Source organism: Lepisosteus platostomus, chromosome 22 (assembly GCF_059453375.1).
Source record: "Lepisosteus platostomus isolate fLepPlt1 chromosome 22, fLepPlt1.hap1, whole genome shotgun sequence".
Classification (NCBI taxonomy): Eukaryota; Metazoa; Chordata; class Actinopteri; order Semionotiformes; family Lepisosteidae; genus Lepisosteus; species Lepisosteus platostomus.
In genome coordinates this window covers 7,437,927-7,455,249 of record NC_142632.1, presented here as the reverse complement: position 1 = coordinate 7,455,249, position 17,323 = coordinate 7,437,927, and the positions used below count along the sequence as shown (strand labels likewise).

At 41.1% G+C, this 17,323-nt stretch overlaps 1 protein-coding gene and 1 pseudogene across 3 annotated transcripts in view; one reads left to right on the top strand and one right to left on the bottom strand.

Moving 5' to 3' along the window:
- Positions 1-17,323, bottom strand: part of LOC148643326 (uncharacterized) — a 69,575-nt gene that overhangs the window by 36,781 nt on the left and 15,471 nt on the right. For 2 of the 3 annotated variants that reach the window (XM_088615703.1, XM_088615704.1), the window contains exon 2: positions 11,482-12,510. In XM_088615703.1, the coding sequence (XP_088471829.1) occupies positions 11,482-12,510 (1,029 nt within the window). Of the gene's footprint in view, positions 1-8,678; positions 12,511-17,323 lie in introns of those variants that run through there. The other variant, XM_088615702.1, reaches the window with a different exon arrangement.
- On the top strand, positions 14,013-14,640 carry LOC148643327 (general transcription factor II-I repeat domain-containing protein 2B-like; annotated as a pseudogene).

The following is a 17,323-nucleotide window of genomic DNA, read 5'->3' as shown; positions in this document are numbered from 1 at the left end:
TTCTAATGTCAACTCGATTCGATTGGAAGACAATGAACATATTCTAGCCCTAAATTAATTAATAGCAAACATGGTTTACATAAAATAAATTTTTCCAAGAAAGTTTATAATAATACGATCTATAGTTGAAATCTGAGCCTAAATATAAAGAAAAAGCATTTTCAGAGAGCAATCACACTGTGTTTATGTAGAAAAAGTGATTAGGTTTATGAGCAATCTAATTACTTATTCGTTTAAAATGCTGTATAAAATAAAGTTTAAAGACAGAGTGGTGAACATTATTATGGATAAGACAAAGATAACGATCCTGATAAGTTTAGAAATCTGTGTACACTGTAAGGTTTTTACTTCTTAAACTTTTAAAATACACGTTTCGAATAGAAAGAAAACATCTTCCTGGTACAGTATATACAGTATAGCAAACCAGCACGTCTTTTTTCTCCAATCAGAAGGGTTAGACGCTGGGGTTAGATCCCCGGCGGAACACATTCCATAAGATTCAGCACTTTTATATATCGCCTTTAAAGGTGGCTTCTCAAAACGCTTTGCAGGATAATAACAACAATAACAGCAACAACAACAATATTGTATTTCATTGCACTTTGAAAACCAAGTAATAACTTAACTATTACAAAGTAAGATTACAAAGTAAATACCCAGACAAAGGCAAATGCATTTTTAATAAAATGCTTTTATTCATTCAGCAGAGAGAGAGCTAAAACCTGGGCGTAACAGCTGTTCCTTTTTCTGATCACTCGCTCTCTGGATAAACATCTCACCTGTCCTGTTCTTTGTTTTCCTAATTTGCTGATTATGCCTTCTGCGATCCACTCCTGCCCTCACACCTAAAGAAGACTATATTAAATTTCTTTGCGCGGTCCATTGTACAATTAACCCTTGTATATGTTGTCCTTAAGGTGATATCACATAAAGGTGATATGTAAAATAATGTTTTTATTATTGTTATAGAGAAACATGATCAGATTTTCCCCGGTTCTGAAAAAAATATATAAAGTATACTAGTTTGTCACTAGTATACTTTTAATACAGTCTTTGCTGTGCTCTAGAGGATCCTTGTGATATTTCGAGCTCTGGTTGAATGATAAGTGTCGCAGTTTAAATAAATTTCGTAGTTGGCAATTATGAAACGCTCTATTAAAAGCAAGGGAGTTTTTATGTCCGTTGCAGTTTTTTTTAAACTGAACTTGTTTGAATTGACTGAGCTCCGTTCTGTACCACACAATGTCTGTTTTTTTTGTGCTGTCCTTTGACAAAACAAGGCTCACCAGATAATGTGAATCGAAACCTGTTTTTCTAGCTTTTAAAGTCGTGCGATGTCAAAGCAGGAACACATCATTATATCTTACATATGAAAAATACATAATATAGCTCCCAAACAAACGCAAACGTGTTTTTAATAAGATGCTTTTATTCGTTCATAATCCGACAATTTCAGGAAGACTACTGGAGGTCTGGCTTTTTTTCTGGAAAACCATAACTCTGGTCTTGTCCAGATTGACTGTCAGTGCTCAGGTCTGACAGTGCTGCTCCAGCAGTGCCAGGTTCTGCCGCAGCCTCTGTTTTGTGGGGGACAGCAGGACCAGGTCATCTGCAAAGAGCAGGAACTCGATTTCTGTAATTAATGCAGATCAGTAAATCAAGGGACAAAACAGTTATTGTGCCCGGCTCCTCAATGGGCTTTGACGTGCTAATGCGTTGGTTTAATGGGTGTGGCAATGTTTTTTATTATTGTTTTTACTATTATTATTTTATTAATGTTTTAAAATATACTAGTTTGTCACTCTTCTCATCCCCTCTTTGCTAAATGGCTTTTGAATAGAGTCACATGAAGAGAGAGGTGAAACAGCCCTACACAGCCCTGTCGCAGTACACAAATATAATTATATCTTATTAATTTCTTTAGATACGCGATTCTTTTAATACAGTCTTTGCTGTGATATATCCTTGTGATATTTCGAGCTCTGGTTGAATGATAAGTGTCGCAGTTTAAATAATTTTCGTAGTTAGAAATTATGGAACGCTTCATTAAAAGCAAGGGAGTTTTTATGTCCGTTGCAGTTTTTTTGCAAGATGAACATAATTATATTGTTATTGATTTCTTTAGATATGCGATTCCATATTATATTCCCTTTTAATAAAATTCTAAAAGTATGCTTGTTGACTCCGGTATCACGTTAGTTAAAGACTTCGATGCTTAAAATGTTTAGGGAGAAATGGAATACTGGTGTGTATGTTTTCTTTAAAGTACCGAGACCAGCCATATACTGTATGTTTAAGTTGCAAAATTAATATCGTTTATGGCCTTCACACGTGTTGCAGTATGCTCCTATTCTTTTTATGCTCAGGCACTAAGATTTCCCTTCAGTGGTAAAATTCCATATAAATATTCAATACTTAAATGGGCACAGTTAAGACATTAAATATACATATACATACTGTATACAATACAGTTTGCATACGGTAATATGTTTATGTTCCTAAATCAATCTCATTTATGAGCATGTGAAAGGCACGGTGAATCGATTCTCAAAAATTACTGTACTTTGCATGATTGGAAACAAATGCGTGATTGCGAAATGCTGTGGTGTTACTTTTACAAAGACGGTCAATGAATAAAAGAATGTGGACCAGGGCAATACTTTGAGTTTACACTTACAGCTTGTCCAAGGTCATTAATTATTAATACTATTAGTAATCTCTTCATTAAAAACTTTGATGGCAACAGCTCAAACATGAGAGGTTGAGCTTTATTAGCTCCACCTTGCGGAAATTCCGGATACTATTATTTTGCTTGCGGTATTATAGGAGAATTTACGGTAACTAGCGGTATTTACCGGTAACTCGCGGTAAACTGCGTACAGCTCACTGGAAAATAATGCGGTATCGCCCGCGCATTTTGAATGGCTGCATCTGTATACTGCAGAGTTAGGTTTTCTTCCATTGACATTTTCACTTTTCATAATTGTTGTTTTTCAAAGTGTGCAGAGTACCTCAATGGATATCTGAAGAGTTATTGGATATCTCAGTGACAAAAACATTTTTGGGGTATATGAAATACATTTCCTGCATATGAATTTCAAGTTGGTATATATAATATGTCCTATACATGTTGCAGTAGCATAATCAAGAAGATAATGTACTCTATTATTTTTATTACAGGCAATGATGGGCCATCCATATGTAAGTCTTGTTTGCTTTAAAACTTCAGTGTATATGTTACAATATTCCTTAAAAGTAAATTAAATTATTAATAATTAATATTAAGTAAAATGTAAATTGAGAAACTAAAGCTTCCATACACAAACACTAAATGGTAGCCTTACAACAAGATAGTCAATGTAGTGGAACAGTTCAAGTAAAAAAATATAACTGACACTAGGATGAACTTAAGAAGTAAAATGAATTATGACTGTTGTATTGTTTTGGACAATTATAACGCGTGGGACAGTGGGAAGGACAGTGGACGCGTACCTATGAGCCTTTGAGAGGATGGCAGAGCGGCTCCAGTGGGATCGTAACCTGTGGGCCTGCATTGTAGCCCCTTTCCTGTTTGGCGAGGCTCAGAAGGCATATTTCGACCAGGACAGCTCCTTCACCTCTGATTATGACACTCTCAAGGCAGAGAATCTAGCTCGGGAATGGAGTCTGAGCCCAACAGTTCCACGAGTGGTGCTACGATCCCCAAGTGTCTACCCGCTCTCAGATGGTCGACTTAATCTATCTTGCCAAAAAGTGGCTCGAACTGGACACCCTCGCCGAGAATAAGACTTGCGCATCGTCTTGGATATGTACCTGAGGCAACTACCCCCGGAAATTCGGAGAGACATCTTGCCACAGTATCGCCAAAGAAGGCGGTCTCTTTCTGTCCGGGAGCTCACCAGGAAGAGAAAAGGGCGGAAGCGAAGAGCTGCCGTGGGGTCTGCCTGAAGGCCAGGATGACCATCTCTTTCCCAAGCCAGGCACGGAGGGACATGAAGCAGACCAGTGCCTCTCAGTGGACATGAAGATGGACTGTAACATCATCTATGCCTCCATAAACCAACACCTAGGGGGCTTTCTGCTCATGGATCGGACCCCCCTGGTAGAAACAGTCTTTCTGAATATGCAAACCCTAATTGAATTCGGAAGTGCTCTGTGTATGGTGTCCTCCGAGATTATTTTACCTAACCAGATCGAGGTACACCGCCGGATCACTGTGGGCAGTATCCATGGGGAGCAGAAGAGTTACCCCGTTGCACACTTAAGGCTTACGATCTCAGAGAGTCAACATCCAGGCCGCTGTAGTACCGGGGCTGCCACATCACCTTATTTTGCGGAGAACATTTTCCCAATTTAAAGAGCTTTTCACCTCAGTCTGCCCTTGAAAAAACAATCACAACAACTCTCTAAAGACAAAAGAGGTGGCTGAGAAGAAAAAAAGAGATAAAAACAGGGGTAGCCGTCTGTGCACTGGGTAAACGAGGTGGAAAGGGGATCGCCACCCAGACCGATCCTCTTGTTGAACCCTCTTCTCCTCCTTCTTCCCTGACAACTAGGAGAACAGAGGCTGCTACAGCCTGCACAGACCCCCTAGACAGCTGGGAAATTGAGATCTAAACAGCAGACTTTCCCCGAGATCAAGCTGGAGAACCCTCACCCATGCCAGAGCGCAGGGAGTAGAACTGAATGGACAACCTGTGAAAGGCCACCAGAAGCTTCCTAATTCCTTCATCATCAAGAACGACCACCTCTATCAATGGAAAGGGCCAAATCAGGATTGACTTCTGGTACTGAAAAGAGACCGTCAGCTCATACTCTGGCTAGCTCATTCACATCCGGCTGTGTGGGCATCTTGGGGTCGACAAGACATGCAAGCGCTAGTTCTGTGTGAGACAGTATATCAGCGCCACCTGGGGTCTTTATTAGAAGTCCTATATTACATTTTCACGTGATCTCCCTGTGTTCACACTGAGAACTACAGCACCAGCTGAAAGGCTGCAGAAGCCCTTTTCTTTCTCTTGGAGAATTCTCTACACTCACGTAGATTCTTGCCATTCTTTATTTCTTGTGGGCCTGTGAAAAGGCAGCCAGTAATTCCAACACTGTTACAGTACATGCAGTGTGTAGGAGTTTTGTGAATTTACTGGGACAATTCATTAATTGCAGCAGTAAACCACAAGGTGATTCTTTTATGGCTATTAGAGGATCAATCGTTAGAACAATCTGCAACGCATGCACACGGATTCAAAATACATGGATATAATTTCCTAATATCAGCTATTTTCATCATTTGTGCATCAGAATGCATCACAATCATTTTTCTAACCTACGGATAAAGATTTGCAATGAGTAAACCCTTCTCTTCACAACCCTTTTTCGAAGAAGTGCATCTAAGTCTTTCGTAATATTCAAGAGGGGACTCAGCTCTCTCGTGGTGAACGTGATGAGCGGCAGCCAGAGCAGAGATAGATTCCACATACGTCAAATGTCAAAGCCCCACAAAGCTATTACAGACCTCTGGTCCCTGCCTATTCATTCACTCGTGTACCGCTTGGCTGATAGTTTTTCTTACCAACATAACTTTCTCCTGTTCTGTGGCTTCTGAGATAAAAATGCAGTGTATGTTTCAGCTCATCTATATAGATCTAAACATTATTCTCTGATGCCGTTGGGTCAAATCTCTCTGTATCTTTCGCTAGCTGTCTCAACAGGTGGAGGTTAATTTTCCCAGCTTCTCTGCTGACGGGGAGATGGCCGAGATCGGGGCTGGAGGGTTGAATTGAATTGCCCTAGAATATTGTTCACGGCTTGGCGATCTACCCCACGCTGACTCTGGTATAGAACCTGGCCGGAAAAACTCTCTCTCAGGCGAAACCCTTAGCTCCAGGCTGAATGAGTGCTACTGAGGGCTCTTTGCGGTGATGCCTGATTTGTTTTGCTGATTTGTTTTGCCTGATCAGGCTCTGCCTGATTTGTTTTGCTTCCCGCAGGGCAGCATCTAGTTTCTGTTTAAACATTTCTTTATCCTCACTTACGTGTAACAAATCCTTGTGTATTTTCTGATTACGCTCGTACAAACTCTCCAGTTCCCCTTCAATGCAGTCTAGCCTCTAGTTCGCTCCTAGCCTCCTCAGCACCAGTTTCTTATGCAGACAGGTCCTCCAATTTCACTAAAGCCTCTTCGAGTTGGGCTTCACTTATTTTCATTCTCCACTTTCGTTTTCTAGATTATCTCTAATAAATCAACTCGTTCAAATTTAGTCTGAAGCTTTTGACCTTTCTCCAACTCGGCTGAAGTCAATTCGAGGCTTTGAGAGGTTTAAAGCGAAAATCAATAGAATCCATACTGCATTCACAGTTCTACCTGAACTTTTTCAATTTGATTAAAATCCAATTTTTCAATTTTTCAATACTGCCCCAGTACTCTTTTGTCATGATCGCAAACCCCTCCTCTTAAGGGCGCTCCAGCCCTTCCTTGTTTTCTCCCATTACCTGCACCTGTTCCCTATTTCCATTCCGCCTTAAAAGCCAGACGCAGACGTCACCCGAATGCCGTTTCGTGAGAACCCGGTGTAGTGTGCTCTCTGAAGGCACCAGTTCTGTAGGGTTTGGGCATTTACTGGAACAATTATTAATTGTAGCAGTAAATCACAAAATGATTCTTTTGATGGCTTTAGAATCCAACCATGCGATATAACTCAAACAACGCACACACACAGGTACTAATACACGAGGATACATTTATTAATACATAGAATATGCATGTAAACCTAACAGATCTTATCGAGAGGGTTATCAGAATACAAAAGGTATATATTCAGTCAGTTACAAAGAGTTACACATATCAAGAGGACATATGTTCAGTGTATCATTCATTTAGACCGTTTCGTAAATGAACTTGGTTATAACTTCTACATTAGATACTCAAAACAAATACATAACTCTTAGGAATTAAATTGATATCAACTGGTTTGGATAACAATTGAATTCTCGAGCTGCAATGCATTGAAGTTGAATACTCATCCAATCTCTGGGGATTCAGATCTCCTGCGGGCACAAAGAAACAGTTGCAGGCTTATTGCTGTCCAATCCGCGCTCTCTGGCTAGGTGCCAGGCTGTGCTGTGCGGCTTGCGACGGTGCGTTGCTGTTGCTCACTGACCGGCTAGTTAGTGTTGGCTTTAACTAGCAAAGTTTGTGCACAGGAGAAAAGATGACTGTGGGTCCCAGCAAGTCTGGAAGAGGACCGGTTCATTCCTGATGAAGAGCTAGTTCTGAATAGTGATTCAGCTGTCCACAGTTCTGACCTGTTCACGAGGCCTGCTGCTGGTGATAACCTCGGGTGGATTCTCTGGTTACTCTCTGGCAACCTCCGCTCTAGACTCTTAGAACAAAGGAAAGTTCTGGCACTCGGACACACTGGCCGTTCCGTGGTTGTCCGGGCTGAGTCTCAGGATGGTCAGGAGGCGCGCTGCGAGAATGTCCTGCACTTGGGAGCCTTCTGCTCCTGGGCCGTCCTGCCCTGGAATTCTCCTTTGAATTCCCTTTAGAAAAGTCCACAGAATTCTCCTGGAGCTCTGTGTTGCCTGTTTTTACCTGGAGGAACTTCAGCTCGTTGATTGGCTGAAAGTTCCATGGGCATCAGAGTCCCACGTGGGTTACTCGGCCCTACCAGTCCTTGATTGGTTGATCAAGGTGAGATATGAGTCACTTACTCCTGACACTTATGAATGCAGTCCAGATGTCCATCTGGCACTCCCGAGACAGATAGGCGCCAATGGATGACCATTGATCATGATAGCCAGGCTTAGCTAAGTGCATCCCCCTTTGGGAGCTGTCCCTTATCAAAAGAAAACATCTTTAAATCAGCCTGCATGAATAGCTTTTCTGTGGCTGCACCACAGAGATGAAGAGAGAGATGAGGCCTCATTTGGGAAAGCACAGCAACACTTAATTCTGTCTTATTAATAAGCCTCGCCGCTACACCGGGATCCTGCTGCATTTATGATTTTATGATTCCTGCTCCGTTATGATTTTAACCTTCTGTTCCTGATTCCCCACCCCACCGGTCCCGACCCGGTTCATGCTTTTATTCCCTGGATTGATCTCCTGGTTTTGGACTCAACTCTTCTGTTTTGGATTCTCTGTTTGGACTTTGTCTTTGTTTGTTCGCCCCGGACTCACTTCCCCAGGACACCTGCTCACCTTGGACACGCCCCTTGCCTCCAGACCCTCTCCTGCATGACCTTTTCCCCAGCGTATCTTCACAATTCCGAAGTCCTCTGCTCATGTCATCTGCATAGGGCCCGGAAAGAACTGTTCGTGACACCTTTGAGCATATTAGGTTCAACCACAATACCACAGTTCTATCACCACAAAATAACACAGTACCGAATACAAAACAACCGAACAGATAGATCACAAAGCAGCGCACACTGCACTATAGTTTCAAGAGCAAGCACACTGCACTATACGTTAAACCTTTTTTTGCCAGCACAATTATTCCACTTGATTGATTCTCATTTCAATCTGAAGGATCCTCACACAGGCACCAATAAATGAGTTTTGTTAATATACTGGGATAATTTATTAATTGTAGCAGTAAACAAACCACGAGATGATTCTTTAATGGCTATTAGAGGATCAATCGTCAGAACAATCTGCAACACAAACACACAGATTCAAATTCACGGAATACATTTATTAATACATAAAATTGTGCATATAAAAACATGTAACAGCCTGCCTGGATACAGATGGCAGATTGTACTGTGAGGGTTGCCAAGATACAAGATATATATGATCATGAAGAGATACAAAACACGGAATATGCATTCAGTATACAGCTATACTATAACGAAATTCAGCAATAGTGTTTTGTTCATCTGTCTCATGAATATGAATTCTACATTATATACTCATAAGTAAATGTGTAACTCAACACGAATTAAACTGATATCAACCTTTATTGAGATAACAATTGAATTCTCGATAGGCAATGCAGAATATTGGGTTTACTTATCCAAATATGGATTTGTATTTCTCGGGGCACAGACACAAAAGACCAGCTGGCAGGCTCTGTTGCAGTGTCCTATCGGCATCCTCACGCTCCCGGCCAACCAGTCCTGGTGCAGTTCCGAGTTGCAGAAAGAAGGAAGGAGAGAGAGAGGCCGCAACGCGTGTGACAGTCGTTGCCTTCCCAGGGAGCTACTAGTAGTCCGGCTGACTAGTAATGCAGAAAGCATAACTGCGGGTCCGAGCAAGTCACTTGTTAGGGTGGAAGAAACGTGGTTTGCTTCTGGTGTAGAGCTACTGCTGAATAAAAACTTATTTAGATTGTCGACAAGAGTCCAAACGTAAACTTCGGTGATCAAGCTAAGCGTCCACGTTGGCTGGTAGTGATTTGGGCAAGATTTCCTAACATACTGGTTTTCCCCTGGCTGATGCTTTGCTGAAATGAGGTTCCAGTCCCAATACAGACAACACTGGCCATCACATGATTGTCTCTAAGGGTAAGCGAGAAGCAAAGTTCTCAGCTCTGCAGTCTCCTTTAGCTAGAACAAAGACAGGTGATGACTGATTGAAAGTTTGGCAGGCATTTGAGACCCACGTGCCCCACAGGTCCCTGACTGGTTGAGCAAGATGAGAGAAGTGTAACAATGACCTCTGACTGCAATCCAGATGTTCCCAAGAATCGCATAGATAGATAGGCACCAGAAATGGCAATTGATCATGATAGCCAGGCATAGCTGGGCGCATCCCCATTTGGGAGCTGCTGCTTATTGGAAAGAAAACACTTTAAATCAGAAACTATCCGAATAGCTTCTCTGTGGTGCAGAGGAAGAGGGATGGGGACCTCATTTAGGAAAGCACAGCAACACTTAATTCTGTCTTATTAATGAGCAGTGAAGCCCAAAAGCTGCAGTATATTGAAGTCGTTAGAAGGATGTTAATTTTCAACTTTAATAATTTGAAATAAAAGGTAACAAGTGGAAGAGCCACCATTCAGCTTCTCCTGTCACACACAACACTGTACAACAACAGAAAAATAAGATTCAATTAAATAAGAAATTCTAAAGTAAAACCGCACTGCAAATACAAATACATCAATGTTTCACATTATTTTACTCCAAGCAGGGGTGAACTACATTTCTGTTGTGAAAATACTCAGGTTTAAAGACTGAAACTCTTGTTGATAATGTTTTTAAGCAAAAGGGTAAACAATTTCATATAAAATACAATAGTTTCAAAAACTCAATTTATTTTGATAAATCAAATTATTTATTTACTGGATTTAGAGAATGTTGGAGATCACTTGCATGAGTGTATCATTTGTATTTTTTTAAAATGTTTTGTTTATGATGATGCATGTTTAACTTGAGGGCATTGTAAATTTAAAACCTGTACAGACCTGTACAGTGAGTTCTGCTATGAGGTTAAAGACTCCTTTATTCCATAATCCACCCAAGGTGTAATAGTTTAGAAAAAACAAGAAGATTTGAATTTTTAAAATGAATAAACCATTTTACAACTCTAAACTTCTGTGTAACATTTAATCATGTTTTTGTCTCTTGTGTGAATAAGATGATGTCTTTTTAAATGGCTTTGCCGATTAAAAGTCTTACCACACTGACTGCAACTGAATGGTTTCTCTCCGGTGTGAATACACTGGTGGGCTCTTAAGGATCGTGAGTCAGTAAAACTTTTCTCACACTGACTGCAGCTGAATGGTCTCTCCCCTGTGTGAATGCGCTGGTGGGCTTTTAAGGTACGCGAGTCATTAAAACTCTTACCACACTGATGGCAACTGAATGGTCTATCTCCTGTGTGAGTGCGCTGGTGCATTTTTAAATAGCTTTGCCGACTGAAACTCTTCCCACACTGAATGCAGCTGAATGGTTTCTCTCCTGTGTGAATAAACTGGTGAGTTTTTAAATGGCTATGCCGACTAAAACTCTTCCCACACTGACTGCAGCTGAATGGTCTCTCTCCTGTGTGAATGCGCTGGTGGGCTCTTAAGGTACTTGAGTCACTAAAACTCTTCCCACACTGACTGCAGCTGAATGGTCTCTCTCCTGTGTGAGTGCGCTGGTGCATTTTTAAATGGCTTTGCTGACTAAAACTCTTCCCACACTGACTGCAGCTGAATGGTTTCTCTCCAGTGTGAATAAACTGGTGCGTTTTTAAATGACTTTGCCGATTAAAACTCTTCCCACACTGACTGCAGCTGAATGGTTTCTCTCCTGTGTGAATTAATTGGTGTTTTTTTACACTGCCTGCCTGACTAAAGCTCTTCCCACACTGATGGCAGGTGAATGATATCTCTCCCATGTGAATGCACTGGTGGGATCTTAAGGTACTTGAGTCACTAAAACTCTTCCAACAGTTCCCACAATTGTCTGAGCAACTAAAATTCCTCCCACATTGATTGCATCTGAATGCTCTGTGCTTTATGAGAGTGTGCTGGTGACTTTTTACTTTACCTGATTGCTGAAAACATTGCTGTTGTCTGTGCTGTACTGACATTTTCTTCACCTCATCTGAACAAGGTTTAGGATGAGACCTCTTGATCTTCTGACCTGCAGTGAGCTGGTGATATTTTAAGTTGCTTGAATGATCAATCCACTGCTGTACTGACAACCTCTGCATTATTGCAGAAGAAGGATTCATCAAGTCTTGTGGGCCTCCCTGCTGTTTCTCCCCTTCCTCTCTGTACTGACTCTCCTCTGTGTGCTGTAACTCAGTCCTGTACTCTTCATCAGTATGCTGCTCTGCAGGCTGTGGCAGCTGGGATCCAGTTTCCTGCTCCCCTAGACTGTAAAAATTCAATTCCTTCTGTTCCTCTTCCTTGTGCCCTTGTACAGATACCGATTCCACTTCATTGAAATGCTCTGCAATATTATTAGTGTCTAAATTATTACACTTCTCTGTAAAGTCCATAGATACTAAAGGAACATTCATTTGTTTAAATCCCTTATGCAATGACAGGCGCTCCACTTTAACAGCACAAGACCTTATTATGAAGCCCTGTAGGAGCTGCTGTTGTTCCTTCCTGTACTGACTCTCCTTTGGGTGCTGTAAATCAGTGCTGTTCTCTTCACCAGGTCCATTCATCTGCTGCTCTGCAGGGTCAATCAACTGGGGCTCTATGTCCTGCTTTTTAAGATGTAACTTATCTAGGTGTTCTTTGTGGTTTTGTACAGAGCCACAGTCCAGTTCATTACAACCTTCTTTAATATTGTTCATGTCCAGATTATTAATCTTCTCTGTAAAATCATCAAATACTAGGAAACCAGATGTCTCACTCTCAGGCTCTGTCTTTATCATGGGCACACAGTCCAGATCCACAACACTCTGTCTGCTCTCTGTGTGCTGTTCACTGAGTTTTTCTTTCTCTTCTGCAGCAGTGGGCTCTGTCTCCTGCATCAGACTGGAGCCCCACTCCTCCTCACTGTGCTGCTGTTCAAGAGGGGCCCTTTCCCCAGCATGAGAGAAAGCACTGGCCTCTGGCCCTGCAAACACAGGACAAGAGGACAAAATCTTTTACATGGGCTGAGAGTAGAATTTAAAAATAACACCATGGAGAAACAAGAAAAAAAACTTTAAGATACAGGGATTTTTAGCATCTAGACCACCCCTGGCCCCTAGAGGTTAGTTTTAACCGTCCCTCGAGGTAAAAATAAATTTGTCAATATTCGCCATTTTCCACCTTGTTTGGGGCTATTTTTTCTTACATTTCATTATTCTTGCCGTTAGATGGCGCATGAAAGCAATACCAATTTGATTTGCTGGAGAATCAGTGTGTTTGAGAAATGTTTCCCCGATTCCCCTTTAAAGACAGTGAGGAGTCCATCTCAGAAGTTAAAATACATTTTTATTTCATGCGCATGGGGGGAAAAACACAGAGATGCTTGGGGTATTTTTCTCCAAGTAATTCAGCCAGAACAGTCCTTAAATATTTTTCTGTTATCTATCAAACTTTCCTGTGCTTACAAGATTAGCAGTGTTCAAAAATCACGCACAACCTCCTACCTTCCGATTCACTCAAGATAACTTCTTTTGATACAACTGGTTACTTAGGTTCCTAGCACGCATCCCTATAAAATGATATAGAATTAAATAATAGCCCTTGTTCTAAATGTCCACCTTGTAAAATATTGCATCCTCTGCAAGAAAAAAATAAAAAAATTCAAAGAGACCCTTTCAACAAGTGGGTGCATCATACTGCAATCCTCCGTCGAAATGAGCGGAGTGAAGAAGCAGAAAGATGACAGTGAATGCAGAGTGTTCAACAAAGAATGGACTGCAAAATACCTTTTCACAGAGGTTGGAACAAAGGCTATATGTTTAATTTTAAGGAAAGTGTTACAGTGTTCAACAAATACAATCTCAGTTGGCATTTTTCTACCAAACATGTTAACTATGCTAGCAATCTGTCATGGGAGGAGTGGGCTAATAAAGCTTCCAAACTAGTTCCTAGTTTACAGGCTCAGCATAATGTTTTTTCCCTCCCTTCTTCCATCCAAGAGGCCAGCACAAAGGCACACCAACTGCTCACATATAACATTGCTAAACAAAGCAAGCTATTCTCTGAAGTTTTTTTTTAAGGAGTGTATGATAGAAACCGCAGATATTCTTTGTCCAGAAAGCAGAGCAAATTTGAGAAAATAAGTTTATCACACAGAACCCGTCGGGTCGAGGTAATCGGTGAAGACTTGGCTTGTAAACAAGAAGTTGGAGAACTTTAAGTTATTCAATTGCATTGGCTGAAAGTACTGATATAAAGGACACTGCACAGCTTCTAATTTTTGTCAGGGGAATTAATGGCAGTTTTGAAATTACGGAGGAGCATTTATCAATGGAGATTTTTAAAGGAACAACGAAGGGCTCGGACTTGTATGACAAGGTGTCACGTTGTATTGACCAAATGAAGCTACTGCGGAGCAAATTAGTAAATGTGACCACAGAATGATCTCCGAATCTAACTCAGAAAAACGCTGGACAACTGAAGATAATGCAGGACAAACTGAAAGAAAATGACCCTGAGGCGGAGGTAATATTTCTTCACAACATCATTCATCAGGAAGCCCTGTGCAAAAACATGCTGGGCCTCAATCATGTTGTGAAAGCTGTTGTGAAACTTGTGAACCATATGCGCGAGGGAACTTAATCATCGTCAGTTCATTCAGTTTCTTGAAGATATTGGCTCAGATCACCATGACTTACTCTATCATTCACATGTTCGTTGGCTCAGCTTGGAAAAAGTATTCAAGTGAGCATGGGAGCTGAGAGGGGAGACTGACTCCTTTTTGGATAACCTGGGGAAAGCCACAAATTTCCCTGAGTTCTGAGATTCAGACTGGCTCTGCGACTTTACGGTCACTCTGGACATTTTCGCTCACTTGAACGAGCTTAACATGAAACTGCAAGGAAAAAGTGTATTTCTTCCAGAACTGCACTCGAATGTGAATGCATGCAGAGCTAAGCTCACCTTGTTCTCAAAACAGATGATCAGCCACTCATTCACACATTTCCCCACTCTTGGGACACTAGACGTGTCACACGCTCAAGAACTAAGGCACAACATGTCCCTCACAGACTTGCATGGAGAATTTTCCCATCAATTTGCTGACTTTGATTAAATTGAGAGGTCTCTAACGTTGGTGTCATGTCCTCTGACTCTGAACTATGAGACGGCAGCACAAGAATTGCAGCTGGAATTGATCGATCTGCAGTGTGACATAACTCTGAAGGAAAAGTTTGATTCTCTAAAGCCGAATGATTTATATGCATCACTGAAGGAGGCCAAGTTTATATTTGACAATCAGCACAAAAGATACTGGTGTTATTCAGATCTACTGACGTATGTGAGCAAACATTCAGCTTGATGAACATCAACAAATCACGTCACAAATCACAGTTGAGTGACCACCACTTGAGCTGTGTATTACGGATTTCCACAACACATCTATCAAGGAATACACAAAAAGAGGTGATCAGCTGCACAGCTCTCATTAATCAAGTAGCCTTTTGGGTGAGAGTATTTTTCTCATGTTATAGGGGGAATGTCACTTTAGCTTTTTTGTTCCACGTTATAAAAGACCATCTTTAGTTACTGATTTTTGAGTTCGGTGGTTGCAAGCCATTCTTCCATATGCATATGTAATAAAGAGGCTTCTCCAACACAGACACCTGGACAACCTCAGCAACCCATTTTTTATTTTAGTTGAAGAAAATGAAACTAAGCATTTCATTGCACTTGTGCATATGACAATAAACTGAACCCTGAACTCCTAAATAAGTTGCCTAAATAAAATTGATATTGCTCTGAAACGTTTTAAAAAGTTGCTTTGAAAACATAACCTCAACAAAAACCTCTAGAAAATTACAGAAGCATTATCAGTGCCAAAACAGATCTTCCTGTATGAAAGTTTCATACAATGTCCCTATATAAGATTTATTATCAATAATCAGTAACAAAACTATGACCAAATCATACAAAATAAATAATGCTGACTAAATTAATACTGCAAACAAGTACACAGAAGCATTACACACAGGTTTAACAACTTTTTTTCACGTACATTAACCTTTGTGGGTAAAGATAGAATGTGAAAACAGCGTGATGATTGGTCAAGCACAGTCCTCAGCGTGCTGTTTAAGGTTGAACTCTAGCAGCAGTGAATGCCTTAGACTTAGATGGTGAATTCAGAGAGGGAGAGAGATGAACCAGGCAGGTGAAAGGGAGACACCTACAAGAACATATCTAACACCACACTCATTCAAGTCCCCTCAGGACAATTTCCGGATCACTCAGATGACATCTTGTAGCCCCAGCAACCTTATTTACTGTATCTCTTGCAGAAAATGCCCAGCCATCTACATTGGGGAAACAGGAAGGAGACTCGGGAGACCGCTTAATGTTAGGGCTGTGAAGATGAAAGATTTCTCCAAGCCCAAAGTTTCTCATTTCACCTCTGACGGCCATGACCACACTGATCTCTCCATCTGCGTTCTCAAAGAAGGATTTCTTAACTCCTATAGCAGAAAGACTTCAGAAACTAAAATTATCCTGAAACTTGGTTCTCACCTTCCCCCTTCTCTCAGCGACAGATTTGCTTAGTTCTAATCCTCTCTATTCATTTGTAGGTTTTGACTTTACACCTCTCTACACGTCTCTCAACTTCGCACCACCTGAGTAGCCAATCTAACTCTCCCCTTCTCCAACCTCCGCCACTCTCCCGGCTTTTGCTCTCCTATGCTATATAATCTTTGCTGTCTGCCCTGTCTTTCTCACACCCAAAGAAGGCTCCAAAGCCGAAACGTTGCGTTTCCTTTCTTCTCTTTTCAGCCTGGAATAAACCTATTATTTGTTCCTTTGCTGTCTGATACAGAACTTTTTAATTACAGATAACCACCGAGTCAAAACAGAAAGAGGCGAGCTGGCAATTAAAAAAATAAACCAAAGAAGGGAAAAACGGTAAAAAGGCACAGAGATAACTTGTGGGAGAAAATGAGTCCAGAGAGGATTATCCACTGAGCCGTTGCTTGATATGATAAGGGGGGGAAATTGCTTTGAATTTACTCGCAAAAAGGAAAGACAGCACTAACATAGTGCAAGGCGCTCAATAACAACAGCAGACTTAAACATAACAATAAATCAGGGCTTGAATTTCGGCGTGGGATTGCAGGTATGCGGCACAATTTCAGTTATTCCCGCAAATCCAGCATTTAGAATGCAGGGATTTCCCACATGCATCTATCGGCAAGCCATCTTCCAAGCAGAATTAGCCTAAATCAATCCACACGTATTCGCTGCCAGATTGAGTTTTCAAAGCAAGTTGCACAGCACTATTACACGATTTAGTGACGTCACTCTTTGTGGTGTCGTGTTGCACATCTTGCATTGCTTATAGGTGGACAAATAGGGAAAGAAATTGATTTTAAATTGGTTAACATTTGTTCAATGTAGAAAACTTCAACATCTGGCTAATTAACTCGATCAACAATGGAACTGAAAAGAAAGTCTTCTGAATAAGGCGAGTCCCCACAGAAAAAACACCAGACTCTGAAAAATGTAATGACGGGTATGAGGAGATTCACAAAAGAAACAGCGAGGAAAAATCGTGCCAAGATATGATTCAGGCACGTTGGCTGAAAATATACCTGTGGCCTCGAAATGAAAGATGGAGAAATTAGCTGCTCAGTTTGCGACATGTTAAAGTAGTGTGAGGTTTGCTAGCCAATGTTACAAAACGTTTATATAAATTAGATACTCAAACACAGTTGCTCATAATGCAGCACTCAAAAGAAAGCGCAAAGCAG